The following is a 27,020-nucleotide window of genomic DNA, read 5'->3' as shown; positions in this document are numbered from 1 at the left end:
TCACGCCCCCGTACCCATCTCTGTTTCCTCACCCCACCTACCCCTCCCTGTGTTTCCTCACCCCCCCTACCCCTCTCTGTGTTTCCTCACCCCCCCTACCCCTCTCTGTGTTTCCTCACCCCCCCCTACCCCTCTCTGTGTTTCCTCACCCCCCCCTACCCCTCTCTGTGTTTCCTCACCCCCCCCCTACCCCTCTCTGTGTTTCCTCACCCCCCCCCCTACCCCTCTCTGTGTTTCCTCACCCCCCCCTACCCCTCTCTGTGTTTCCTCACCCCCCTCCCTACCCCTCTCTGTGTTTCCTCACCCCCCTCCCTACCCCTCTCTGTGTTTCCTCACCCCCCCTACCCCTCTCTGTGTTTCCTCACCCCCCCTACCCCTCTCTGTGTTTCCTCACCCCCCCTACCCATCTCTCGCTCTGTCTCCTCTCTAAACCAATTGTGTGCTACACCATCTCCTGCGGTCTCTGTTAGCTCTCTATATAGCTTGTAGATATCTGATCTGTAGGTGATGTGTATGGGATATTGACTGATAACTGCCTGTCTGTCCACCAGTAGCAATGAAATATGCACAGATAATGCTCTGACTTGCCCCATTTTTCTGTCTCTCTTTCTTTCTCTATAGCCATGTCAGTCAGCTCATGGCTTTGCTCTGGATGCAGTGGACACACTGGTGCGCTGTGGCATCCTTGTGATGGAAGAGGTTAAAAGTGCATCACACACAAACGTATATTTCTCAACACACTTTCACCATTTCAACCCAGTGATTGGGCTTATGTTATTTATATTGTGTGTGTGTGTAGGTTCCTAGCGACACGCCGATCTGTGATTTCTGGAGGAAGCAGGGTGCTCTGACCTGGAGTGCTTCAGATGACCATTCTGACTGTGAAGAAGGAGAGGCACGCTCCTTCAAGGTACACACACAGAACTACTAATCAACACAACTCAGTGACTGAAATCTATCTCTCTCATTCTCTTTGTAGTTGAGCCAGCCCAGCCAGTGTCCAGAACTGCTTTTCTTCCTGTGCAGTCTGATGGCTGGCTACCTGAGGGCCCTGTGCTGGGCTACAGAGGGTTTAGACATCCTAGACACTCCGCTACCAGGTGTGTGTGCGTGTGTGTGTGTGTGTGCGCGTGTGTGTGTGTGCGTGGAACTCCTCTGAGTAGCTGTGTGTGTGTCTCACCCTGCAGAGGCTGTGTGTTTGGGCCAGATACACTCCCACCTGTGTGACACCGCCCAGAGGGACAGGGGACACTATGGTGAGACTGGAATTACACAATGACATACACACAGAATGCTAATACCCATACTTCAAACATTTGCCTAATGAAAATCTACTTTCTTTAATAACCAGCTTTTTTGTCTGGAGGTTACGCACATGACTCACCTTTTACAAACACTGGTTTGTTGTGTGTGTGTCACAGAGAGCTGCTCAGAGGAGGTGGCACGTGTGACAGTCAGGACGCTGACAGACATGGGGGTGAGAAACAGTCACTGTGTGTGACTAACATTTTATCAGTGACTCACTGGTCCTTGCACGTGTATCTAAATAGTGTCTGTGTGTCAGGTGCTGGTTGAGGATCAGCAGAGAGGATGTGTGTTCCTGGGAGTCAGTCCACTCTTCCAACAGACAGACAACAGACAGAAACTCCACAGCTTTGTATCCCAGTTCCTCTATGACTAATACACACACACCACAAGAGAAAGATCAAGCAGTGAATGAGAGTAAAGTCTATATAGTGAAGCTCTATAATGTTTAGCCTGCTCTTATTGACTTTCATGTGTTTACATGATCAAGTCGTTGGAATTAAGTTCACATTTTACTGTTCTCCTCATCAGGCAATTTTTTTGTTTAATCTCAATGCGTGTTTCAGTTTAGTAAAAGACTTTGCATGAGTCTATAATGGACCGGAACATTGGGTCTTGTGTCAGTTTAGTAAAAGACTTTGCATGAGTCTATAATGGACCGGAACATTGGGTCTTGTTTCAGTTTAGTAAAAGACTTTGCATGAGTCTATAATGGACCGGAACATTGGGTCTTGTGTCAGTTTAGTAAAAGACTTTGCATGAGTCTATAATGGACCGGAACATTGGGTCTTGTTTCAGTTTAGTAAAAGACTTTGCATGAGTCTATAATGGACCGGAACATTGGGTCTTGTTTCAGTTTAGTAAAAGACTTTGCATGAGTCTATAATGGACCGGAACATTGGGTCTTGTGTCAGTTTAGTAAAAGACTTTGCATGAGTCTATAATGGACCGGAACATTGGGTCTTGTTTCAGTTTAGATGTTGCCTTTGGCCAAGGATGTATAGTGATGACTTGGCTTGGAACCGTTTTGGACACACCAGAGAAATTGAGAGAAGATGTGTGTTTCTAGTGTTAATGATGTAGAATAGCATCATATATGATGCTCTTTGTTACGTTGATGTTATTAAACCTAGAAATGTTTTTATTTTCTGAATCCATCATTGCTCTGCTTTCACAAACCTGAAGCATCACTCTCCATTAGAAGTGATAAGGGTCATAATGATTGAGAACAATCCCTATAAAACTAATGTGTGGGCAGCCATTCAGTTTATTGTTTGCCAAGTGTTCACATAATTAACAATGGTTTATGGACTAGAGGTCAGTTTAGATTCGAACTCTTGGGTCTTATCAAGTCTAGGCAGTATATTTCTATCATGCCTGTTCTTGGCAGTGTATATCTATAACTGTTCTAGGCCAGGGATCTCCAACCCTATTTCTGGAGAGCTACCATCGTATAGGTTTTTACTCCAACCCTAATCTAGCAAAAATATATAATAAATTAAACTAAATCATTTCAAACCATGCTTACATTTGTATATGATCACTGTTATGCATGGAAATACTTTGGAACAGATTTCCCAAAATGTTAATGTTTTTTATGTCCAATGAAAATTGAAAACCTATACAGTACCAGTCAAGTTTGGACACCTACTCATTCAAGGGTTATTCATTATTTTTTACTATTTTCTACATTGTAGAATAATAGTGAAGACATCAACTATGAAATAACATATGGAATCATGTAGTAACCAGAAAAGTATTAAACAAATCAAAATATATTTGATAGATTCTTAAAAGTAGCCACCCTTTGCCTTGATGACAGCTTTGCACACTCTTGGCATTCTCAACCAGCTTCATGAGGTAGCCACCTGGAATGCATTTCATTTAACAGGTCTGCCTTAAGTTCATTTGTGGAATTTCTTTCCTTAATGCATTTGAGCCAGTCAGTTGTGTTGTGACACAGAAGATGGCCCTATTTGGTAAAAGACCAAGTCCATATTATGGCAAGAACAGCTCAAATAAGTGAAAAGAAACAACAGTCCATCATTACTTTAAGACATGAAGGTCAGTCAGTACGGAAGATTTCAAGAACTTTGAAAGTTTCTTCAAGTGCAGTCGCAAAAACCATCAAGCGCTATGATGAAACTGGCTCTCATGAGGACCGTCACAGGAAAGGAAGACCCAGAGTTATCTCTGCTGCAGAGGATAAGTTCATTAGAGTTAACTGCACCTCAGATTGCAGCCCAAATAAATGCTTCACAGAGTTCAAATAACAGACAACTCAACATCAACTGTTCAGAGGAGACTGCATGAATCAGGCCTTCATGGTCAAATTGCTGCAAATAAACCACTACTAAAGGACACCAATAAGAAGAAGAGACTTGATTGGGCAAAGAAACACAACCAATGGACATTAGAATTTGTTCTTTGGTCTGATGAGTCCAAATTTTAGATTTTTGGTTCCAACCGCCGTGTCTTTGTGAGACTCAGAGTAGGTAAACGGATTATCTCCGCATGTGTGGTTCTCACCGTGAAGCATGGAGGAGGTGGTGTCGGGGTGCTTTGCTGGTGACACTGTCAGTGATTTATTTAGAATTCAAGGCACACTTAGCCAGCATGGCTATCACAACATTCTGCAGCGACACGCCATCCCATCTGGTTTGGGCTTAGTGAGATCATCATTTGTTTTTCAACAGGACAATGACCCAACACACCTTCAGGCTGTGTAAGGGCTATTTGACCAAGAAGAAGATTGATGGAATTCTGCATCAGATGACCTGGCCTCCACAATCACCCAATCTCAACCCAATTGAGATGGTTTGGGATGAGTTGGACCGCAGAGTGAAGAAAAAGCAGCTAACAAGTGCTCAGCATGTGTGGGAACTCCTTCAAGACTGTTCCAGGTGAAGCTGGTTGACCGAAAGCTTTGCACACTCTTGGCAATCAAGGCAAAGGGTGGCTATTTGAAGAATCTAAAATATATTTACATTTAACACTTTTTTGGTTACTACATGATTCCATGTGTTATTTCAGAGTTTTGATGTCTTCACTATTATTCTACAATGTAGACAATGGTAAAAATAAAGAAAAACCCTTGAATGAGTATGTGTGTTCAAACGTTTGACTGATAATAAATATATATATAATATATTTCTAACATCGCTGTTCTAGACAGTATATTTTATATCTGTCTTGATGTGCTGAATCAGAGCCCAGGAGAGCATGAACAACCAGGGGATGGGGGGGGGGTCTCTGAATAACAAAGAGATAGCAATCAATACTTAACCTGGGAGAAGAGTGGCTGGACAGAACAAAAACATGGGAAGATGAGTTGAGGTCAAATAATTCACCCTTACATACTGCAGAAGACAATATGTGCAAGAAACATTTGAACAGATGGAAATAAGTAAAATCAGTTATCTTGTAAGGCAACAATATAGCATGCAGACTATTTCAAGGGATGGCAGAGATAAGATACCGTTGTCTGAATGTCAGAAGACATCTTATGACACGCTACTGCCACCTTGTGGTGGTCTGAACAAATGGCAGCATTTGAAATCGGAGATGTGTGACAGGCTGGCTGTGCATTTTACCTCTGTTGCCCCTGAATAATCAATAGCCTTCAGCTCTCTCTTTCGGTCTCACACTTTGCATTTAGATTAAGTGGGTATCTCTGGGGTGTGTTTGACACAGTAAACACTTGTGTTTGTGTAAGTGCTACAGGAGAGGCCACTGTCTGTTGGTGAGACTAACCAGGCATAATGTAACTGCCAGACAAAACATTTCCAATACAGAATTTGTATCTACCATAAAGCATTGAGCTGCAGTGGACCCAGATATTTATTATTTCCAAGTTTTACATATGTCTGATTGAATCATGGAGACCAAAGCCACCATCTCCATGCAGAGCAGATGAGCTTCCCACAACAGCTAACTCAGAGCAATACCTTTCCAGTTGTCACACTGCCTCATGATAAGCAGCTGCTATTCCTGCAGACACTGGACTCTTATCTGCACCCACATCTAACCTCATACACTCAGTTGTCCGTTTATTAGGTACACCACCCCATTCATGAAAATGGTTCACACTTACAGTTACTCATGTGACTGTGTCTTGCTATATAAAGTAGAATCCATGCCCTGAAGAATTCTGTCTGTTCTGGAGGCAAAGGGGGGTTCAACTCGGTACTGCACTGATCAAAAATATAACGTGACATATAAAGTGTTGGTCCCATGTTTCATGAGTTGAAATAAAAGATCCCAGAAATGTTCCATAAGCACAAAAAGTGTATATCTCAAGTTTTGTGCACAAATTTGTTTTCCTCCCTGTTAGTGAGCATTTCTCCTTTGCCAAGATTATCCATCCACCTGATAGGTGCGGCATCTCAATAAGCTGAATGAACAGCATTATCATTACACAGGGGCACTTTGTGCTGGGGACAATAAAAGGCCACTAAAATGTGCAGTCACACAACACAATGTCACAGATGTCTCAAGTTTTGAGGGGGCATTCTAACTGCAGGAATGTCCACCAGTGCTGTTTCTAGAAAATTAAATGTGCATTTTTATACCATAAGCCACCTCTAACGCCGTTTTAGAGAATTTGGCAGTATGTCCAACAGGCCTCACAACCGCAGACCACGTATTAACACGCCAGCCGAGGGCCTCCACTTCTGGCTTCTTCGCCTGCTGTATCATCTGAGACCAGCCACCCGGACAGCTGATGAAACTGGGGGTTTGCGCAACCGAAGAATTTCTGCACAAACTGTCAGAAACCTTCTCAGGTAAGCTCATCTGTGTACTTGTCGTCCTCACCAGGGTCTTGACATGACTGCAGTTTGGCGTCATAACTGACTTCAGTGGGCAAATGCTCACCTTCAATTGCCACTGACACGCTGGAGAAGTGTGCTCTTCACGAATGAATCTCAGTTTGTAATAGTTGTATGAACATAACAAGATTCAACAACTGAGACATAAACTGAACAAGTTCCACGGACATGTGACTAACAGAAATAATAATGTGTCCCTGAACAAAGGGGGGGTCAAAATCAAAGGTAACAGTCAGTATCTGGTGTGGCCACCAGCTGCATTAAGTACTGCAATACATCTCCTCATAGACTGCACCAGATTTGCCAGTTCTTGCTGTGAGATGTTACACCACTCTTCCACCAAGGCAACTGCAGGTTTTTAGACATTTCTGGGGGGAATGGCCCTAGCCCTCACCCTCCGATCCAACAGGCCCCAGACGTGCTCAATGGGATTGACATCCGTGCTCTTCGCTGGCCAATGGCAGAACACTGGCATTCCTGTCTTGCAGGAAATCACGCACAGAACAAGCAGTATGGCTGGTGGCATTGTTATGTTGGAGGGTCATATCAGGATGAGCCTGCAGGAAGGGTACCACATGAGGGAGGAGGATGTCTTCCCTATAACGCACAGCGTTAAGATTTCCTGCAATGACAACAAGCTCAGTCTGATGCTGTGACACACCGCCCCAGACCATGATGGACCCTCCACCTCCAAATCGATCCCTGCTCCAGAGTACAGGCCTCGGTGTAACGCTCATTCCTTCAACGATAAACGCAAATCCAACTATCACCCCTGGTGAGACAAAACCTTAACTCGTCAGTGAAGAGCACTTTTTGCCAGTCCTGTCTGGTCCAGTGACGGTGAGTTTGTGCCCATAGGTGATGTCGTTGCCGGTGATGTCTGGTGAGGACCTGCCTACAACAGGCCTACAAGTCCTCAGTCCAGCCTCCCTCAGCCTATTGCGGACAATCTGAGCACTGATGGAGGGATTGTGCGTTCCTGGTGTAATTCGGGCAGTTGTTGTTGCCATCCTGTACATGTCCCGCAGGTGTGATGTTCAGATGTACCGATCCTGTGCAAGTGTTGATACACGTGGTCTGCCACTGCGAGCACGATCAGCTGTCCGTCCTGTCTCCCTGTAGCGCTGTCTTAGGCGTCTCACAGTACGGACATTTCAATTTATTGCCCTGGCCACATCTGCAGTCCTCATGCCTCTTGCAGCATGCCTAAGGCACGATCCCGCAGATGAGCAGGGACTCTGGGCATCTTTCTTTTCGTGTTTTTCAGTGTCAGTAGAAAGACCTCTAGTGTCCTAAGTTTTCATAACTGTGACCTTAGTAGGCAATTATCTGCAAGCTGTTAATGTCTTAACGACAGTTCCACAGGTCATGTTCATTAATTGTTTATGGTTCATTGAACAAACATGGGAAACCGTGTATAAATCCTTGACAATGAACATCTGTGAAGTTTTTAACGAATTATCTTTGAAAGACAGGGTCCTGAAAAAGGGACGTACATTTTTCTGCTGAGTTTATATAGAGCAGCAGCCTCTGTGCTAGTGATGGCTATTTAACAGTCTGATGGCCTTGAGATAGAAGCTGTTTTTCAGTCTCTCGGTCCCAGCTTTGACGCACCTGTACTGATCTCGCCTTCTGGATGACAGTGGAGTGAACAGGCATTGGCTCGGGTGGTTGTTGTCCTTGATCTTTTGGGCCTTCCTTTGACATCGGGTGTTGTAGGTGTCCTGGAGGGTTCATGTGTGGGCAAGCGGTTTGCTGATGTCAACGTTGTGAACAGAGGGGTGGCGGTGAGGTTATGGTTTGGGCAGGCATAAGCTGCGGGCAACAAACATTTTATCGATGGCAATTTTTGAATGCATAGAGATACTGTGACGAGATACTGAGGACCATTGTCATGCCATTCATCGTCGCCATCACCTCATGTTTCAACATGACAATGCACGGTCACAAGGAGCTGTACACAATTCCTGGAAGCAGAAAATGTCCCAATTCTTCCATGGCCTGCATACTCACCAGACATGTCACCCATTGATTATGTTTGGGATGCTCTGGATCGGCTTGTACGACAGCGTGTTCCAGTTCCTGCCAATATCCAGTAACTCTACACAGCCATTGAAGAGGAGTGGGACAACATTCCACAGGCCACAATCAACAGCCTGATCAACTCTATGCGAAGGAGTTGTGTTGCGCTGCATGAGGCAAATGGGGGTCACACTCGATACTGACTGGTTTTCTGTTCCATGCCCCTACCTTTTTTTTAAGGTATCTGTGACCAACAGTTGCCTATCTGTATTCCAAGTCAAATGAAATTCATAAATTAGGGCCTAATGAATGTATTTCAATTAACTGATTTCCTTAAATGACTCCAAGATGGCGTAGCTGTGAAGACGTGTTTTTGTTCGTCCTCTTTTGTACTTTGTATTTTTCTTCTTTTTTGTATATATTTCAATTTTATTTTCACTCTTTTCCATTTTAATTTGATTATACCTTCCGGTAACCTGCCTCACCCAATGTGACGGAATCGCTATTCTTTTTAATTTTTAATTTTAGAACACATTCTAGTACCACCGGAAGCTAACAAGCTAATTAACTACAAGCTATTTAGGCATTGTTAGCCAATGCTAGCGGCTTTTACCTTCTGCACAGATACCAGCCCTGTTTTTAGCCTGGATAATACTCGCCAATCTACCAGTACTAGACTGTCTCTCCACTACAACGCCGGTTTCCTGTTTCCTGCCGTAATCCCTGGACCACTACTTCTGATCTTCACAGCTAGCTAGTGGCTAACGCCCCTGCCACGAAGCTAGCACCAGTTAGCCGCGAGCTAGGCGCATCTCCCGGCTAGCAAACTAAATTCCACAATACCTCTTTCGCCTTCTGGCTTGGATCCTCTGTCGACACGGCGCCCCGCCGCACCACCACGACTGGTCTGCCGACGAATACTCCATCCGCTGTGCCTTCAACCGGCCTCCGTCGGAGAAGACGCTCCCACTAGCCCCGAGCTACTAACTTTAAACGCCGTGTGGCGACTACTCCGCTGCTTCCCTGTTCCATCTACTGCTGCCCCCTGGACACTATGATCACTTGGCTACATAGCTGATGCCTGCTGGACAGTCCATTAATCACGGTACTCCTTTCTGTTTTTTTTTGTATTTTTATCTGTCGGCCCCAGCGGCGAACTCAGGCTCTGGGTGTAGTCAATCCGACACCTCTCTGCGTAGTCATCGCCATTTTACCTGCTGATTAGCTGCTGTTGTCTCACCTGTTGTCTTAGCTAGCTCTAACCAAACAATACCTGTTATTACTTTATGCCTCGCTGTATGTCTCTCTCGAATGTCAATATGCCTTGTATACTCTTGTTCAGGTTAGTTATCATTGTTTTAGTTTACAATGGAGCCCCTAGTTCCACTCTTCATACCTCTGACACATCCTTTGTCCCACCACCCACTCATGCGGTGACCTCACCCATTATAACCAGCATGTCCAGAGATACAACCTCTCTTATCATCGCCCAGTGCCTGGGCTTACCTCCGCTGTACCCGCACCCCACCATACCCCTGTCTGCACATTATGCCCTGAATCTATTCTACCACGCCTAGAAATCTGCTCCTTTTATTCTTTGTCCCCAACGCTCTAGGCGACCAGTTTTGATAGCCTTTAGCCGTACCCTCATCCTACTCCTCTGTTCCTCGGGTGATGTGGAGGTAAACTCAGGCCCTGCATCTCCCCAGGCACCCTCATTTGTTGACTTCTGTGATCGAAAAAGCCTTGGTTTCATGCATGTCAACATCAGAAGCCTCCTCCCTAAGTTTGTTTTACTCACTGCTTTAGCACACTCTGCCAACCCTGATGTCCTTGCCGTGTCTGAATCCTAGCTTAGGAAGGCCACCAAAAATTGAGATTTCCATACCCAACTATAACATTTTCCGTCAAGATAGAATTGCCAAAGGGGGAGGAGTTAGAGATAGCCTGCAAAGTAATGTCATACTTTCCAGGTCCATTCCCAAACAGTTGGAACTTCTAATTTTAAAAATGAATCTCTCCAGAAATAAGTCTCTCACTGTTGCCGCCTGCTACCGACCCCCCTCAGCTCCCAGCTGTGCCCTGGACACCATTTGTGAATTGATCACCCCCCATCTAGCTTCAGAGTTTGTTCTGCTAGGTGACCTAAACTGGGATATGCTCAATACCCCGGCAGTCCTACAATCTAAGCTAGATGCCCTCAATCTCACACAAATCATCAAGGAACCCACCAGGTACAACCCTAAATCCGTAAACATGGGCACCCTCATAGACATTATCCTGACCAACTTGCCCTCCAAATACACCTCTTCTGTCTTAAATCAAGATCTCAGCGATCGCTGCCTCATTGCCTGTATCCGCTACGGGTCCGCGGTCAAACGACCACCGTCAAACGACCACCTCATGACTGTCAAACGCTCCCTAAAACACTTCTGCGAGCAGGCCTTTCTAATTGACCTGGCCCGGGTATCCTGGAAGGATATTGACCTCATCCCGTCAGTTGAGGATGCCTGGTCATTCTTTAAAAGTAACTTCCTCACCATCTTAGATAAGCATGCCCCGTTCAAAAAACGCAGAACTAAGAACAGATATAGCCCTTGGTTCACTCCAGACCTGACTGCCCTCGACCAGAACAAAAACATCCTGTGGCGGACTGCAATAGCATCGAATAGTCCCCGCGATATGCAACTGTTCAGGGAAGTCAGGAACCAATACACGCAGTCAGTCAGGGAAGCAAAGGCTAGCTTTTTCAAGCAGAAATGTGCATCCTGTAGCTCTAACTCCAAAAAGTTCTGGGACACTGTAAAGTCCATGGAGAACAACAGCACTTCCTCCCAGCTGCCCACTGCACTGAGGCTAGGTAACACGGTCAACACCGACAAATCCATAATAATCGAAAACTTCAACAAGCATTTCTCAACGGCTGGCCATGCCTTCCACCTGGCTACTCCAACCTCGGCCAACAGCTCCGCCCCCCCCCCCGCAGCTACTCGCCCAAGCGTCCCCAGCTTCTCCTTTACCCAAATCCAGATAGCAGATGTCCTGAAAGAGCTGCAAAACCTGGACCCATACAAATCAGCTGGGCTTGACAATCTAGACCCTCTATTTCTGAAACTATCCGCCGCCATTGTCGCAACCCCTATTACCAGCCTGTTCAACCTGTCTTTCATATCGCCTGAGATCCCCAAGGATTGGAAAGCTGCCGCGGTCATCCCCCTCTTCAAAGGGGGAGACACCCTGGATCCAAACTGTTACAGACCTATATCCATCCTGCCCTGCCTATCTAAGGTCTTCGAAAGCCAAGTTAATAAACAGATCACTGACCATCTCGAATCCCATCGTACCTTCTCTGCCATCTTCATCGACCTGGCCAAGGCTTTCGATTCTGTCAATCACCATATTCTTATCGGCAGACTCAGTAGCCTCGCTTTTTCTGATGACTGCCTAGCCTGGTTCACCAACTACTTTGCAGACAGAGTTCGGTGTGTCAAATCGGAGGGCCTGTTGTCCGGTCCTCTGGCAGTCTCTATGGGGGTACCACAGGGTTCAAGTCTCGGGCCGATTCTTTTCTCTGTATATATCAATGATGTTGCTCTTGCTGCGGGCGATTCCATGATCCACCTCTACGCAGACGGCACCATTCTGTATACTTCTGGCCCTTCCTTGGACACTGTGCTATCTAACCTCCAAACGAGCTTCAATGCCATACAGCACTCCTTCCGTGGCCTCCAACTGCTCTTAAATGCTAGTAAAACCAAATGCATGCTTTTCAACCGTTCGCTTCCTGCACCCGCCCGCCCGACTAGCATCACCACCCTGGACGGTTCCGACCTAGAATATGTGGACATCTATAAATACCTAGGTGTCTGGCTAGACTGTAAACTCTCCTTCCAGACTCATATTAAACATCTCCAATCCAAAATCAAATCAAGAATCGGCTGTCTATTTCGCAACAAAGCCTCCGTCACTCACGCCGCCAAACTCACCCTAGTAAAACTGACTATCCTACCGATCCTCGACTTCGGCGATGTCATCTACAAAATAGCTTCCAATACTCTACTCAGCAAACTAGATGCAGTTTATCATAGTGCCATCCGTTTTGTTACTAAAACACCTTATACCACCCACCACTGCGACCTGTATGCTCTAGTCGGCTGGCCCTCGCTACATATTCGTCGCCAGACCCACTGGCTCCAGGTCATCTATAAGTCCATGCTAGGTAAAGCTCCGCCTTATCTCAGTTCACTCACTGGTCACGATATCAACACCCACCCGTAGCACGCGCTCCAGCAGGTATATCTCACTGATCATCCCAAAAGCCAACACCTCATTTGGCCGTCTGTCCTTCCAGTCCTCTGCTGCCTGTGACTGGAACAAATTGCAAAAATCGCTGAAGTTGGAGACTTTTATTTCCCTCACCAACTTTAAACATCTGCTATCTGAGCAGCTAACCGATCGCTGCAGCTGTACATAGTCCATCTGTAAACAACCCACCCAATTTACCTACCTCATCCCCTTACTGTTTTATTTATTTATTTTTCTGCTCTTTTGCACACCAGTATCTCTACTTGCTCATGATCATCTGATGATTTATCACTCGTGTTAATCTGCTAAATTGTAATTATTCGCTCCTATGGCCTATTTATTGCCTACCTCATGCCTTTTGCACACAATGTATATAGACTCATTTTGTTTTTTTCCCCTACTGTGTTATTGACTTGTTTATTGTTTACTCCATGTGTAACTCTGTGTTGTTGTCTGTTCACACTGCTATGCTTTATCTTGGCCAGGTCGCAGTTGTAAATGAGAACTTGTTCTCAACTAGCCTACCTGGTTAAATAAAGGTGAAATAAAATTAAAAAAAAAAAAAAAAAAATCTTTGAAGTTGTTGCATTTTGAGTTTTATTTTGTACAGTGTAGCTGGGTGTACCTAAAACTGACCACTGAGTATATCTATTGTCAAAGAAATATGACTGATATGAGTCATAATGACCCCCATGAATATTTATCATAATTATTAATGGTAGTCTTTATCTAATTGTCTAGGTAAAATAATATTCTTCATGACACTGTTTGTGTCACAAATGGCATCCTATTTCCTATATAGTGCACTACTTTTGGTCTGTGGTCATGTAGGTAATAGGGTGCCATTTGGGATGGAAACATTGTTATAGGACACTTAACTTCTGTAAAGACTCGTCATGCATTTAGCCATGTCAGAGGTATTTTAGTATGACAACAGATGTTTTGAATAAGAATGATCACAGAACACACAAAGAGCTTGAATGTATAAATAATCTAGTCGAATCTACAGAAATTCCACAAAATATATGCAACATAAATTAGATTGACAGAATTTACACACAAAACATTGCTTGGATGTGTGACCTGATTTACAGTAGAATAATGCAACTTCGGTCCAAAAGAGAGTTGAATCTATCAATCATAATGATTGGTTGATTAAAAAAAAGAGCTGCCCAATGGGCTGGCTGCTTCAGGGGTCATAGGTTAGACAACATTGTTGTATTACCCCCAGCTGGTCTATCTGACACTCAACCACGTCACCTCTCTGAAACACAAACATACACACATATACAGGAACACTTCATTATGGTGCAGGAGCTTCACAATACTTTTGAGCTCATATTCTATTAGAGGAACAGGAGCTCAAACAGTAGAACATTTTAGGTGCCAGTAGTCAACTCCGCTGAGTTCCTGCTGAAGTCAAGCACTGAGGACCACAACAGACAACACTTGTAACGCTTGTGCCAAATCCCAAATTAACCCCTTGTCCCTATCCTGTGGAACTGGTGTATACATTACGCAGCCAGCAACATAAACTCTACGTTGCACAACCAAAATCTGCTAATACAATCTAGTCAATGAAAAGTAGCTGACTTTACCGATATCATATCAATCAGGTCAAACGTCTTGTAAATCGTCTCATTATTGCACTTTGGACAGAAGATCAGTAACTCGCCTTGCTAGTTTGTCTACTGAACAGATATGCACAGAAGTGCACTTCCTGGTCAGCGTTTGTAGTTTAGTTTACTGGATACTGTCACTCAGTGTTCACAGTATGTGAGATCAAAGCTCAATGCTCTCTAGCATGTGCATCATAAGTAACACTTACAATTGATTATCTGAACAGTTTCTATGGATACTCTGCATACATTTCCGCGACGGAGACGATAAGTAATTTCTATGTATAAACTACAATTCCCATAATTAATTTTAAAGGCCGTTGATAAATCAGGTGATCAAGCGGAGGAAGGTTTCGTTCTGTCAGCTTGCTGTCTCTTTCCCTCTAGACGTCGGAAGGACAGCAATGTGTGCCCGGTAAGCCTACCGATTCATATATTTAGCTGTTTTCCGTGCAAAGATTCGGTCAGAAAATGTACTTTGTGAAATACATGTGTGCAGGATCAATTGTTATCGGGTATGAATGAGCGAACTAACTTCTTGAGCCGTGGCTTTGTTCAACAGGATTGCATGCATATTTAAATCCCCTTGATCAGTTCGCAAGGACTGTCTATTGTTTTTACAGACAGACTGATTAGCAAGATAGTTGCAATTTTGCTTTCAAGTAGCTGCGAACTAGATTTTTATTACAGCCCAGTTTGTCTTGGCCTATGGCAAAAATCTGCCATTTTCACTTTCTGTTCCTAGATCGTGTTCCTTGTTTTTGGAGATATAATAGTCTCCCCACATGACATGTCATTACGTGTTATTCTTGTGCCAAAGGCATGAATCTACACACATTACAGAAAAGGGAGGGTGAGAGAAAGGGAGCACTGGCCTTTAGAACACTCCCTCAATTTCAATCTGAAAGCATAGTACGTACATATCTAGTCATAGAACGAACCGAGTCAGACTCATATGGTCTGCAACTCAACATAAAGTGGATCTCAATGGTCTAAAGGTCTCTCTGTTCCTTCTGCGTTGTGGATAAATTGGGCAGGTAAAAGCAAAAGGGCTGCTTTAGAGTATTGCGATGTCCCCTTGACTATGTATGCCTTTAGAGATAACCAGGGAGTCTAACTGTCCAAGTGTATACGAGTCTTGCAGATTATCTAGAGGCCAAACGTTTCTCTGAAAGACAGACTTTGACACAATCTCAGGGATATCACTAACCCTGCAGCAGAGAATACCAGACAGGAAAGCAAAGCAATACATTATCTCACCTTTCTCTGCAGTTTAAACAGCTCACTGTATTATTCTGAGTTGGTAACCAGAGAGCCAGTGTGTACTATAATGATTTCCAACTCCTTGTCATTCATTATCATGCTTAACAATGTTTGGCTTGACAATGACAGCAATGGGGTTGACAATGTCACATGCAAATCTGGGACCAGGTTTGTGAGTTGGGCCTTCAAGACCAGTAATATTGAGCTGTAATTAATGTGTTTCTCTCTATAGTCAGAAGTGTAAAGTACTAAGGTAAAAATACTTTAAAGTACTCCTTAAGTAGTTTTGGGGGGCATCTTTACTTTATATTTTTGACCACTTTTACTCCACTACATTCCTAATGAAAATAATGTCATTTTACTCCATACAATTTCCCTGACACCCAAAAGTACTAGCTACATTTCAAATGCTTAGCAGGACAGTTCAGACTTAATCAAGAGAACATCCCAGGTCATCCCTACTGTCTCTGGTCTGGTGGACTCACTAAACACATGCTTTGTTTGTAAATGTCTGAGTGTTGGATTGTCCCCTGGCTATCCCTAAAATAATAAAACAAGAACATTGTGCCCTCTGGTTTGCTTAATATAAGGAATGTGAAATAATTTACTTTTGGTACTTAAGTATATTTTAGCAATTACATTTTTATATTTGATACTTAAGTATATTTAAAACTAAATACTTTTACTCAAGTAGTATTTTATTGGGTGACTTTCACGTTTACTTGAGTCATTTTTCTATTAAGGTATCTTTATTTTAATCAAGTATGACAATTGGGTACTTTTTCCATCACTGTCTATAGTGTCCAGCCCATCGAGTGGACTACTGACTGTAAGAGCCAGAAGTGAGTATTGAGGAAGTGTGTGTGTGTGTGTGTGTGTGTGTGTGTGTGTGTGTGAGAACTAACTGTGTGTTCTCTCCAGTTATGATGGAATAGTCTTGGTGACGCAGAGTTATGACACGCTGCCCAAGGAGCTGGAATGTCTGAAAGCACCTCTGCTGGACTACAGCTCTGTGAGTCACACAACAACAACATATAGATAGATGAATATAGCCCTATTTTTTTTCTTCTCCCTTCTCATTTTTCCTCCTCTCTCTCTCCTTTCTCTTCTAGGTGGACTGTGGTCTGGGAGATGAGGTGGTGGTGTTGAAGGTTCCCGGGTTGCCTGGTAACCGCTTGGTGTTTGCGTCCACCGGGCCCGTTAACCGGGACTACGATGATGTCAGACGCTTCAGTGACGCAGCTGTTAATGGCATCAAGAGGTCAATCAACATCACACACACAAATGGTATCAAGAGGTTACTCTGTCTGTGTAGCTCTCCCATTCATTACCATATACTGTATGGGTGTTTCTTCAGGGCCATGAAAGCAGGCATGCAGCGCCCCCTTCTGGTCTGTCCTCGCCATAGCAGCTATGACAGGAGCACCCTGGTGGCTGCCCTAGGTGCCCTGCACGCCCTCTACATGGTGAGAAAGAATAGATACCAGTACACTGATTAATGCTCCCATAGTTTTTTATTATTGTGCAACGTTTTGACCCGAAGGACTTCGTCAGGCACTTCTGTGCCCATAAACCCCTAGACCAGGGGTGTCAAACTCATTCCACGGAGGGCCTAGTGTCTGCAGGTTATTGGTTTTTCCTTTCAATAAAGCCCTAGACAACCAGGTGTGGGGAGTTCCTAACTAATTAGTGATGTTAATTCATCAATCAAGTACAAGGGAGGAGCGAAAACCCGCAGACACTCGGCCCCCCGTGGAATGAGTTTGACACCTGTGCCCTAGACCCTTATTCAAATAAACTTTGCACACATATGGAGCTCTAGAAAATAAATTCTCTTGCACCAAATATGTGCTCACATTTATTCTCTCTTTTTCCCTCTCCCTCTCTCTCAGCCTCTGGAAGTGAGGGAGGCGTCTGTGAAGCCTAGCCAGTATAAGGTGTGTGTTCTGGGGCTGTGGGTGGACCAGGAGGCCCAGGGGAAGGAGTTGGTGGATCTGGCCTCTGCTCTGGAGAGTGGACGGTGGGTCACACAAACACACACATTTTCATCTGTAACTTAGGGATCCCTCTTATGGGGAAAGGTTTTTAAATGTATTAGATCTGAAAAATCTATTTTTTTGTTTGTTTAAAAAAGCAATCTTTCTCTCTTCCGCCGACTACCCCATCTCTCTCTCCCTCTTTCTCCAGGCTGGCTTGCCGCGACATAGGAGGGTCCGATCCTGAGAGGATGGCTGCTCCTCGTGTAGCTGAGTACATCCAGGCCCTCTTTAAGGACAGCCCAGTGCAGGTGAGAGAGGATCTTCTCATACATCCCAAAAGGAAAAGGTGATTTCTGTCTCCCAAAAAGACAGCAACAACAAAGTGATTTTGTGATTCAGGTGCTTTTTTTATTAGTTAAAGCTGATCTGTTTCGACCTCAATCGGTCTTTGTCAAAGCTTTGTTGCAGTCTTTTTGGGAGATGCAATCACCTTTAATTTTTGGGAATATGACTTTACCCAGATGAGCTCTCCATTCTGTACCAGCCTTTAGTAGTGCCAGCATATCTAAACTCTACTTGTCTCATGTATCTCACTTATATGTTAATGTGATGAAGCTGAACCACCCTGTCTTTCTCAGGTAGATGTGGTGAGTGATCTGAAGGTGCTGGAGAAGGAGTACCCTTGCCTCGCTGCTGTCAACCGCTGTGCCAATGGTAAGTGTGTGTGTCAGACCTGGGTTCAAATACTATTTCAAATATCTTAATTACTTTTACATACATTCACAGTAAGTATTCAGATCTCTTATTTGAAATAAGTATTTGAAAATGCTCTCATAATTTGATGTACTATCTGTTTTGTTTTTTTACAAATAACCATTCAAATACTCAAATAAAAGTTCTTGTTTTGGTCTGTTTATTTGAAAATACTCATACACAGAGAAAAGTATTTTAAATACCAGATACACAAATTCACATGTATTTGAACCCAGGTCTGGTGTGTCTGTGTTTTTCATCCGTGTGTTTGTCTCTTATAGCTGTGCCTCGTCACCAGGCCAGAGTGATCAAGCTGCAGTACTGTGGAGAAGGACCAGTCCAACACACACTGATGCTGGTCGGCAAGGTGAGAGGGAGAGAGGGAAAGATGATGATGGCGATAAAGGGGGTGGGGTGTTCTCATCATCTCATGAACATGTTTTTGGATGTAACATGTTTGTGTGTGTTTCTCTCAGGGCATCACCTATGACACCGGTGGAGCTGACATCAAGGCTGGTGGCTTCATGGCTGGCATGCACAGAGACAAATGTGGTGCTGCTGCCGTGGCTGGGTTCTTCCAGGTTCAACAACTAGCACTTTGACACTATTTAGTTATCACGAGAGGATGGTAGTTAGAGATGTTTCATAGTCCCTCAAATAGTCTGCTACTCCTGCTAACATGTAGCTCTGTCCTGTCCTGTCAGGTCCTGGCCAAACTCAAGCCCAAGCATCTGAAGGTGGTCGGGGCCATGGCGATGGTGAGGAACAGCGTGGGCTCAGGTCAGTGTGATGACGTAGGGGTTTCACAAATAGAATCTTATATAAATCTATTTCTATGATTCTATTTCTATAGTTTCACCTAATGAGTGTACAGTTGGCATCTTCCCTTTCTCCTGTCTCTCTCTGACTGAATGAGGGTTTAAGGGTTGTGTGTTGTGGTTCTCTTCTGTCAGACTGCTACGTAGCTGATGAGTTGGTGGTGTCCCGTGCGGGTCGCAGGGTTCGTGTGGGGAACACGGATGCTGAGGGACGCATGGTGATGGTCGACCTGCTCTGTGAAATGAAGGAGAAGGTGAGAATACACAACTCTATTCCCCCTTCTCTCCCTCTGTTTCTCCTGTCCAACCCATTCTGTCACCTTAATCTCACTTCCTCCTCCTGTCAAAAACTGACTATCAGTCAGTGACTTTATACACCTTCCAGGTCAAGGGGCACGACCTCAATGTGTGCGTGTATCTGTTTTCAAGTCCCAAAACAGGTGTCACCGGATATGTTTGCATGCGACATTCTAGGGGATAGCTGTTGATGACAACGTAAAATTAAGTTTGAAGGTTAATCTCTTGGCAGGGTGTTTCGTCAAGTGTAAAAATACCATCATCTCCTCTCTTTCCAGGCGGTATGTGAGGTGTCTCCTCAGCTGTTTACCATCGCCACTCTGACAGGACACGCCATCAGAGCCATGGGACCAAACTACTCTGTGAGTACTGGACCATATACACACAGTACTCTACCATACACACACAGTACAATACAACACACTGGCCATGGTGACTATTTTTTTGATTAAACTTTGTCTCCTTTTAGATCATCATGGACAACGGAGCTGCCCAACGCTCTGGCAATGCCCGGCAGTGGCAGAAAGGTGAGACGCTCCGCACATGCATACATATACAGTCGTGGCCAAAAGTTTTGAGAGTGACACAAATATTAGTTTCCACAAAGTTTGCTGCGTCAGTGTCTTTAGATATTTGTCAGATGTTACTATGGAATACTGAAGTATAATTACAAGCATTTCATAAGTGTCAAAGGCTTTTATTGACAGTTACATGAAGTTGATGCAAAGAATCAATATTTGCAGTGTTGACCCTTCTTTTTCAAGACCTCTGCAATCTGCCCTGGCATGCTGTCAATTAACTTCTGGGCCACATCCTGACTGGTGGCAGCCCATTCTTGCATAATCAATCCTTGGAGTTGTCAGAAATTGTGGGGTTTTGTTTGTCTACCCGCCTCTTGAGGATTGACCACAAGTTCTCAATGGGATTAAGGTCTGGGGAGTTTCCTGGCCATGGACCCAAAATATCGATGTTTTGTTCCCCAAGCCACTTAGTTATCACGTTTGCCTTATGGCAAAGTGCTCCATCATGCAGGAAAAGGCATTGTTCGTCACCAAACTGTTCTTGGATGGTTGGGAGAAGTTGCTCTCGGAGGATGTGTTGGTACCATTTTTTTATTCATGGCTGTGTTCTTAGGCAAAATTGTGAGTGAGCCAACTCCCTTGGCTGAGAAGCAACCCCATACATGAATGGTCTCAGGATGCTTTACTGTTGGCATGACACAGGACTGATGGTAGCGCTCACCTTGTCTTCTCCGGACAAGCTTTTTTCCGGATGTCCCAGACAATCGGAAAGGGGATTCATCAGAGAAAATGACTTTACCCCAGTCCTCAGCAGTCCAATCCCTGTACCTTTTGCAGAATATCAGTCTGTCCCTGATGTTTTTCCTGGAGAGAAGTGGCTTCTTTGCTGCCCTTCTTGACACCAGGCCATCCTCCAAAAGTCTTCGCCTCACTGTGCGTGCAGATGCACTCACACCTGCCTGATGCCATTCCTGAGCAAGCTCTGTACTGGTGGTGCCCCGATCCCGTAGCTGAATCAACTTTAGGAGACGGTCCTGGCGCTTGCTGGACTTTCTTGGGCGCCCTGAAGCCTTCACAGCAATTGAACCGCTTTCCTTGAAGTTCTTGATGATCCGATAAATGATTGATTTTAGGTGCAATCTTACTGGCAGCAATATCCTTGCCTGTGAAGCCCTTTTTGTGCAAAGCAATGATGACGGCACGTGTTTCCGTGCAGGTAACCATGATTGACCGAGGAAGAACAATGATTCCAAGCACCACCCTCTTTTTTGAAGCTTCCAGTCTGTTATTCGAACTCAATCAGCATGACAAAGTGATCTCAGCCTTGTCCTCGTCAACAATCACACCTGTGTTAACAAGAGAATCACTAACATGATGTCAGCTGGTCCTTTTGTGGCAGGGCTGAAATGCAGTGGAAATGTTTTTTGGGGATTCAGTTCATTTGCATGGCAAAGAGGGACTTCGCAATTCATCTGATCACTCTTAATAACATTCTGGAGTATATGCAAATTGCCATCATACAAACTGAGGCAGCAGACTTTCTCAACTTTTGGCCACGACTGTACATACAGGTAACTGACAAAGTTATGGAAAACTTTAGTAAATGAGGTGTACATTACATACATACAAGATACTAGTCATTCAAACCAGGGTTTACAGGTCTGAATGTGGGTTTTCTGGGTTGTACATGGTTTAACCTGTTAGTCCTATTTATTTCTCCCTCTGTGTAGCGGGGGAGGTGCTGGGTGATCTGTTTGAGGTGTCCAGTATCAGGCGTGAGGACTATGACTTCCATAAGGGGAAGTCTGAGTACGAGGAGATTCTGCAGAGCAACAACCTGCCATCCTCTGCTACACCCCGCGGACATCAGACCCCCGCTGCCTTCCTCATCATGGCCTCTGGGCTGGACAAGGTACACACACATCCCACACCACACAGACACACAATGCTCCAGCTCTTTTCACAGCCCTGGATCGAACATAATCTCTGTGTTTGTTTCCCTCCATCAGTATGGTGTGGACTCTGGCAGTCCTCTGCCATACTCCCACATCGACATCGCTGGCTCCAGCGGCCCCTTCCCCGGTGTACCCACCGGAGCTCCAGTCCTTGCCATGGCTACCAACTACATCCTGCCCAGCGCCTAGCAACCCAACTACACCCCGCCCAGTGCTTAGCAACCTTGTCATACAAAAATGTGTAGAATGTACCCTACTCCCTGTCCTGAGTTATATCACATATAACCGTCCTAATATGGTAGTGCCAGTATAATTTGATATATTACACAAAGAATAAGAACACATATCCATCAATGGCGTGATATCGGCAGTTAATTTCAAACATTCCAATACCTCAGATTGTTCTATAGATTCTGTTTCTAAGATCATGCTACTATATATCCATCCAACCTTAAGTATCCCAAATGTTTTACCCCCATGTCTAACATGAGTCACTGTATTGAATACTCTCAGGGGAGAAATGACAAACGCTCTGTGTTCATCCATCCATTTTATACATGTGACACGTGAGGTGAGTGGCAAGTCAAATGGTTGTGCTAAATGCTGTGTGCTTCAATAAAATAATCGATTTTCAATATTTACTTATTTCAATAACCAATGTTAACTGTAGAGCCAGGAATTGTGGAATGGCAGGTATAGGTTAGAAGTAGGCCAGCACTTAGATAACCGTATATATATATGGTTGTCTATTTGGGTTAATCCATTTTTATCCAATTGTATGCTGAATATGGAAGCTGTAGTTTCTCTGAATTCAAATATATTACATTTGTCATGGTGCATGGACTGTTTGTCATGTAATAAATTCAATGTTTTGTTGCAAAGATTTTAAAAAAAAAATGCAAGATGGGAAAGCTCAGACCACCCTAATGCAGCAGCGCATAGACAGTTGCATATCACTAAAACAAATGGGTTAGCGTAATAAACATGAGTCCGAAATAAAGTAAAACCAGAGAACATTTATGCATCGCTAAAGTCGAAATATCGGAGTCCTTTTACTGCTTTGAAAATTAAGCTGGAGAACATTTGGCGACATCGAACTTCCTTATTTTGATCACTTTGTGAAGGCGGTCACAAATAGGTTGTAACATATACCATTTTGGATCAACGTATGCGTATGACAAGTATGAACAAATGACTAAAACTATATCAAAGAGATCAATGTGCCTTAATATCTTCAGTGGGAGGAGCCGAAGGCGCCCATGATTAAACGGAAATGACGAATGACGCCAACGCTTAAAACGACACGCTAGCGCGCGTTCGTGATCCACAGACCGTTTCCCCTCCAACTCGAGAAGAGATAAGGCTTGTCGCATTTTGAGAAAGGGAGCTCATTTTTTATCCAAGCCTGCATTTTTAGACTGCAGGACCAAAGTTGTGGGAAACGGTCTCAGGAAATAATTTTGTATTTCTACTACATACAAACAGACTCGACAATGTTTGAGGCTCGCTTGGTACAGGGATCCATCCTGAAGAAGGTTTTGGAGGCGCTGAAGGACCTGATCACGGAGGCCTGTTGGGACGTGAGCTCGTCGGGTATCTCTCTTCAGAGTATGGACTCGTCCCACGTCTCCCTAGTTCAGCTCACTCTCCGCAGTGACGGGTTCGACTCCTACCGTTGCGACCGCAACCTCGCAATGGGAGTCAATCTTAGCAGGTGAGTGGAACTGATTTTGAATATGACAGCATGATTGTCAAGGTTAGTAACTTTGCCTAGAGAACAATAACGTCCTTAGTTTAGCAGGGATGTAACTAGTTTAAGATGTTTTATTGTCGCTAGTAAGGTAAGTTAACCATGTTCTTTTGTTGGCGTAGCTTTAGTATTCTACTTTTTACTATGGTAAGGACATTTTAGACGTTCAAGTCTCTTACAACGCCTCGTGTTATTTTCAAAAGTTAAAAACAACTTATCCTGGAAAACTGATATATCGACCGTTTGCAGTGTAACATGCGTGTAATAAAGCCGCCTTTTGAAAGTGACGTCACTTGAGCGCCAAATCGCTGGTTGAAGGTTGGCGGGAATTCCGGGAACCGCCAAGTTCAGTTGACGTCAGTCACTATTGTTTGAAGTTGGCTGTTTGCTAAATGGAGCATACGATCACGTTTACCACCTATATGAAATCACTTTGTACATTCTCTCATAAATGCTTAAGTATAATTTAACCTCTAACGTGTAGCAGAGCTTCTAGACAATGGTGCTCCTTGCAGTGTCATGACGGCCTAGCCAAAGTTGCATTTGATTGACATGCACAGCCTATGGAAAGAGCAAGTTTAAATATGCTAATAAAATATTGGCCTAAAAACAAAGCATATCAACTCAATTTTCATATTTTACAGTGCTTCAGCAAGTTATTTTGAGTGAAATTATGACTGGTCTACCACTCTCTCCTAGTATGTCAAAGATCCTGAAGTGTGCTGGGAATGAGGACATCATCACTCTCAGAGCAGAGGACAACGCAGACACACTCGCCCTAGTCTTCGAGACACTCAGTGAGTACCTTTATCCATCAAACAATATCTCTACTTTTACAGTAGGGATATTTCATTTTGCAGCTGGAATGATAGATGGATAGATCTATTGAGTCGTACCTGTAGTAGGACAACTTGAATTCTCAGGTCCCATGATAAACCACTGCTATCATCTATGCTTGGAATGTATTTAATGTTTAATTAGATGTCAGTGTTAACCTGTTCTTCTCTTAGACCAGGAGAAGGTGTCGGACTATGAGATGAAGCTGATGGATCTCGATGTAGAACAGTTGGGAATCCCAGTAAGTGTTCTCCCAACATTCCATTAAGTAAAAGTTCTAAACTTCTCTTTAGAATGTGCTATTTGAACCATACTTGTGGCAGTAGCGTTTGTCACTTGTCACCAGACCATGCCATGTTGGCTGCCACGTTCTCACCCCTCTCTTAACTCTCTAGGAGCAGGAGTACAGTTGTGTGGTCAAGATGCCATCGGGGGAGTTTGCCCGTATCTGCCGTGACCTGTCTCAGATTGGTGACGCTGTCATGATCTCTTGCGCCAAGGATGGTGTTAAGTTCTCGGCCACGGGAGAACTGGGCACTGGCAACGTCAAACTGTCCCAAACCAGCAACGTGGACAAGGAGGAGGAAGCGGTACGTATGGGGAGGAGACCTGGGTCTGTGTCCCAAATTATTCCCTATATAGTGCCCTATATAATTTCATCCCTGGGGGGGAAGTGTGAGAAACTGCATATCAGATGGACAATGAACATGTCAACCAGAATGACCATCGGCTCGGTAAAGATTGTTTTCTTGGACAACAGATTTGCAGTTTTGTCTGGGCTCACTGGAGGCTTCGATGTTGAATTAAATATATTCTCTCCCCTTCCTTCCTCTTAGGTGAGTATTGAGATGAACGAGCCAGTCCAGCTGATCTTTGCTCTCAACTACCTCAACTTCTTCACCAAGGCCACACCCCTCTCCAAGACAGTCATCCTTAGCATGTCTGCAGACATCCCCCTGGGTAGGTAACCTGCTCCTGCCCTCTAACCCTAACCTCTACCCCTCCTATTGGGTACTGTATATCGTTTTCTGATGTCTGACTGATCTTTTCTTTGACAGTGGTGGAGTACAAGATAGCTGACATGGGCCATGTCAAGTACTACCTGGCGCCCAAGATTGACGAGGAGGCTTCCTAAACCTCCCTGGTCCAAACTTCCAATGGAGTGGGGGGCTGTTCATGTTCATTCCTGTGGGTGGGGAGGAGGATCTTGTTGGTGGGTGGGAAGGGGATGGCTGACTGACTTTGTCTGCATCATGGCATCACTATTGCGTTTTAGTTTTATCTGGATACATTTGTTGATATCAGCAGTTTGACTGATCCAGTCTGAATTAGATGTTTTTATACTGCATAGACAATGGTGGTAGGGATCTACTAATGTCCTTTTCTGGGACTAGGGTTCTTATTCTAGCTCAAGTACTTTTCAGTTACTAATCTTACCTGGTCAGCTGTCTGAGGAAGATCAACAACTCCATCCCTACACTTGTTCCCTCTTCTTTTTGGAAAACAAATTCTCATTCCAATTTGTAGATATGTCTGTATATATGTTCTGTGGTCATGTTCACCACTCTCACTTTTTATTCTTGAACCCCAATAAATACATTTGATTCTGATTTTACAATATGTATTTTCTATCTGCTACCACAAGGTGGTGCCCATGACTATAAAATAATCTGAACTTTCTCAGTGCTGTTTCGTTTGCAGTTTTCCTGGGCATAGATGGACTAGTTTTTGACACATTACTTGCAATGGAGAATCTTGTTTGAACACATTTTTATTCCAGTATTGGGGTTGATCTGTTTCCCTGAAAAATAATATATGCCTCAACATCCCCTTGTTTAGGGGAAACTTTATCCAGATTAATTTACCAATGTATTTAGACTAATGGTGCATGTTTTAATAAGGATCTGCCCATTTAAAAAAAAATAATAATAATGTTTTGCTTAAAATGACACCCAAATCTAACTGCCTATAGCACAGGCATTGAAGCAAGGATGTGCATATTCTTGATACCATTTGAAAGGAAACGCTTAAATTTGGAAATGTGAAATTAATGTAGGAGAATATAACGTGTTAGATCTGATAAAAGAAAGTACTTTATTTTATTGTCTTTGAAATGTAAGAGGCCATAACATTAGTCCAGCCCAGGTACAATTTAGATTTTGGCCACTAGATGGCAACAGTGTGAAGTTTTAAGCTGATCCAATTGTATTTCAGTTCAAAATGTGCCTAATTTGTTAATTTTTCATGTTCAAAATTGTGCACTCTAAAACAATAGCATGGTGTTCTTTCACTAATAGCTACTGTAAATTGGACAGTGCAGTTAGATTAATACGAATTTAAGCTTTCTGCCAATATCAGATATGTCCTGGGAAATGTTCTTGTTACTTACAACCTCATGCTAATCGCATTAGGTTAGCTCACCGTCCCCTGGGGGACCCACTGATCTTGCTAGTTCCCACTAACCATATAGGGGCAGGTATTTCTTCAATCTCCTAATCTCCCTACCAATTGGGGTAATGTGAGTTGATCACAGATATGTGGTTTCTGGGCCCAGATCTGTTAGTGCCCTTGACAACTATCATTGTCAAACCAAACTGTTTGGCATTATGGCACAACCACTGGCACTCATGCTATAAGTGAATAGGCTATGTCCTCTAGCAAATCTCTCTACTGGGCTAGCCAACACAGCTCTTGTCAGTCTGGGTTTTCTGAAACCCTAATCCCATCGGTACATCTGGCTTCAGATGTATACTCAATTTTAGCACTT

At 44.0% G+C, this 27,020-nt stretch overlaps 3 protein-coding genes across 6 annotated transcripts in view; all 3 read left to right on the top strand.

The window, feature by feature from the left end:
* The window catches only part of gpat2 (glycerol-3-phosphate acyltransferase 2, mitochondrial), a 47,906-nt gene extending 44,908 nt beyond the window's left edge, over positions 1–2,998 (top strand). For 2 of the 4 annotated variants that reach the window (XM_055887303.1, XM_055887304.1), the window contains exons 18-23: positions 622–699; positions 800–910; positions 980–1,100; positions 1,188–1,256; positions 1,422–1,477; positions 1,551–2,997. In XM_055887303.1, coding sequence (XP_055743278.1) covers positions 622–699; positions 800–910; positions 980–1,100; positions 1,188–1,256; positions 1,422–1,477; positions 1,551–1,757 — 642 coding nt within the window. In that variant the 3' untranslated portion in view covers positions 1,758–2,997. Of the gene's footprint in view, positions 1–621; positions 700–799; positions 911–979; positions 1,101–1,187; positions 1,257–1,421; positions 1,478–1,550 lie in introns of all 4 variants that reach the window. The other 2 variants (XM_055887306.1, XM_055887305.1) reach the window with 2 other exon arrangements.
* Positions 2,999–14,391: 11,393 nt separating this feature from the next.
* Positions 14,392–22,301, top strand: zgc:152830 (uncharacterized protein LOC767682 homolog). The gene is made up of 16 exons (XM_055887300.1): positions 14,392–14,495; positions 16,144–16,185; positions 16,265–16,355; positions 16,456–16,604; positions 16,701–16,809; positions 17,236–17,363; positions 17,531–17,630; positions 17,961–18,036; positions 18,357–18,442; positions 18,552–18,656; positions 18,780–18,855; positions 19,029–19,147; positions 19,469–19,552; positions 19,660–19,717; positions 21,442–21,623; positions 21,721–22,301. The coding sequence occupies exons 1-16, from the start codon at positions 14,485–14,487 to the stop codon at positions 21,853–21,855; spliced, it is 1,551 nt and encodes a 516-aa protein (XP_055743275.1). The 5' UTR covers positions 14,392–14,484; the 3' UTR covers positions 21,856–22,301.
* Positions 22,302–22,975: 674 nt separating this feature from the next.
* Positions 22,976–25,863, top strand: LOC129826504 (proliferating cell nuclear antigen-like). The gene is made up of 6 exons (XM_055887301.1): positions 22,976–23,380; positions 24,116–24,213; positions 24,427–24,494; positions 24,649–24,843; positions 25,090–25,213; positions 25,312–25,863. Exons 1-6 carry the CDS (start codon positions 23,160–23,162, stop codon positions 25,386–25,388), a joined length of 783 nt encoding a protein of 260 aa, XP_055743276.1. The 5' UTR covers positions 22,976–23,159; the 3' UTR covers positions 25,389–25,863.
* The last annotated feature ends 1,157 nt before the right edge of the window (positions 25,864–27,020 follow it).

The sequence above is a fragment of the Salvelinus fontinalis genome, chromosome 28 (genome assembly GCF_029448725.1).
Source record: "Salvelinus fontinalis isolate EN_2023a chromosome 28, ASM2944872v1, whole genome shotgun sequence".
In the NCBI taxonomy this organism is placed as follows: Eukaryota; Metazoa; Chordata; class Actinopteri; order Salmoniformes; family Salmonidae; genus Salvelinus; species Salvelinus fontinalis.
This window is presented reverse-complemented; position numbering and strand designations above follow the sequence as displayed.

Coding starts and splice junctions, on each gene's coding strand:
- zgc:152830 (XM_055887300.1), top strand. Junction 16,356..16,455: donor CTCTGCTGGACTACAGCTCT/GTGAGTCACACA, acceptor TTTCTCTTCTAG/GTGGACTGTGGTCTGGGAGA. Junction 19,553..19,659: donor CCATGGGACCAAACTACTCT/GTGAGTACTGGA, acceptor GTCTCCTTTTAG/ATCATCATGGACAACGGAGC.
- LOC129826504 (XM_055887301.1), top strand. CDS start 23,160: ATGTTTGAGGCTCGCTTGGTACAGGGATCCATCCTGAAGAAGGTTTTG. Junction 24,214..24,426: donor CCTAGTCTTCGAGACACTCA/GTGAGTACCTTT, acceptor TTCTTCTCTTAG/ACCAGGAGAAGGTGTCGGAC. Junction 25,214..25,311: donor GTCTGCAGACATCCCCCTGG/GTAGGTAACCTG, acceptor TTTCTTTGACAG/TGGTGGAGTACAAGATAGCT.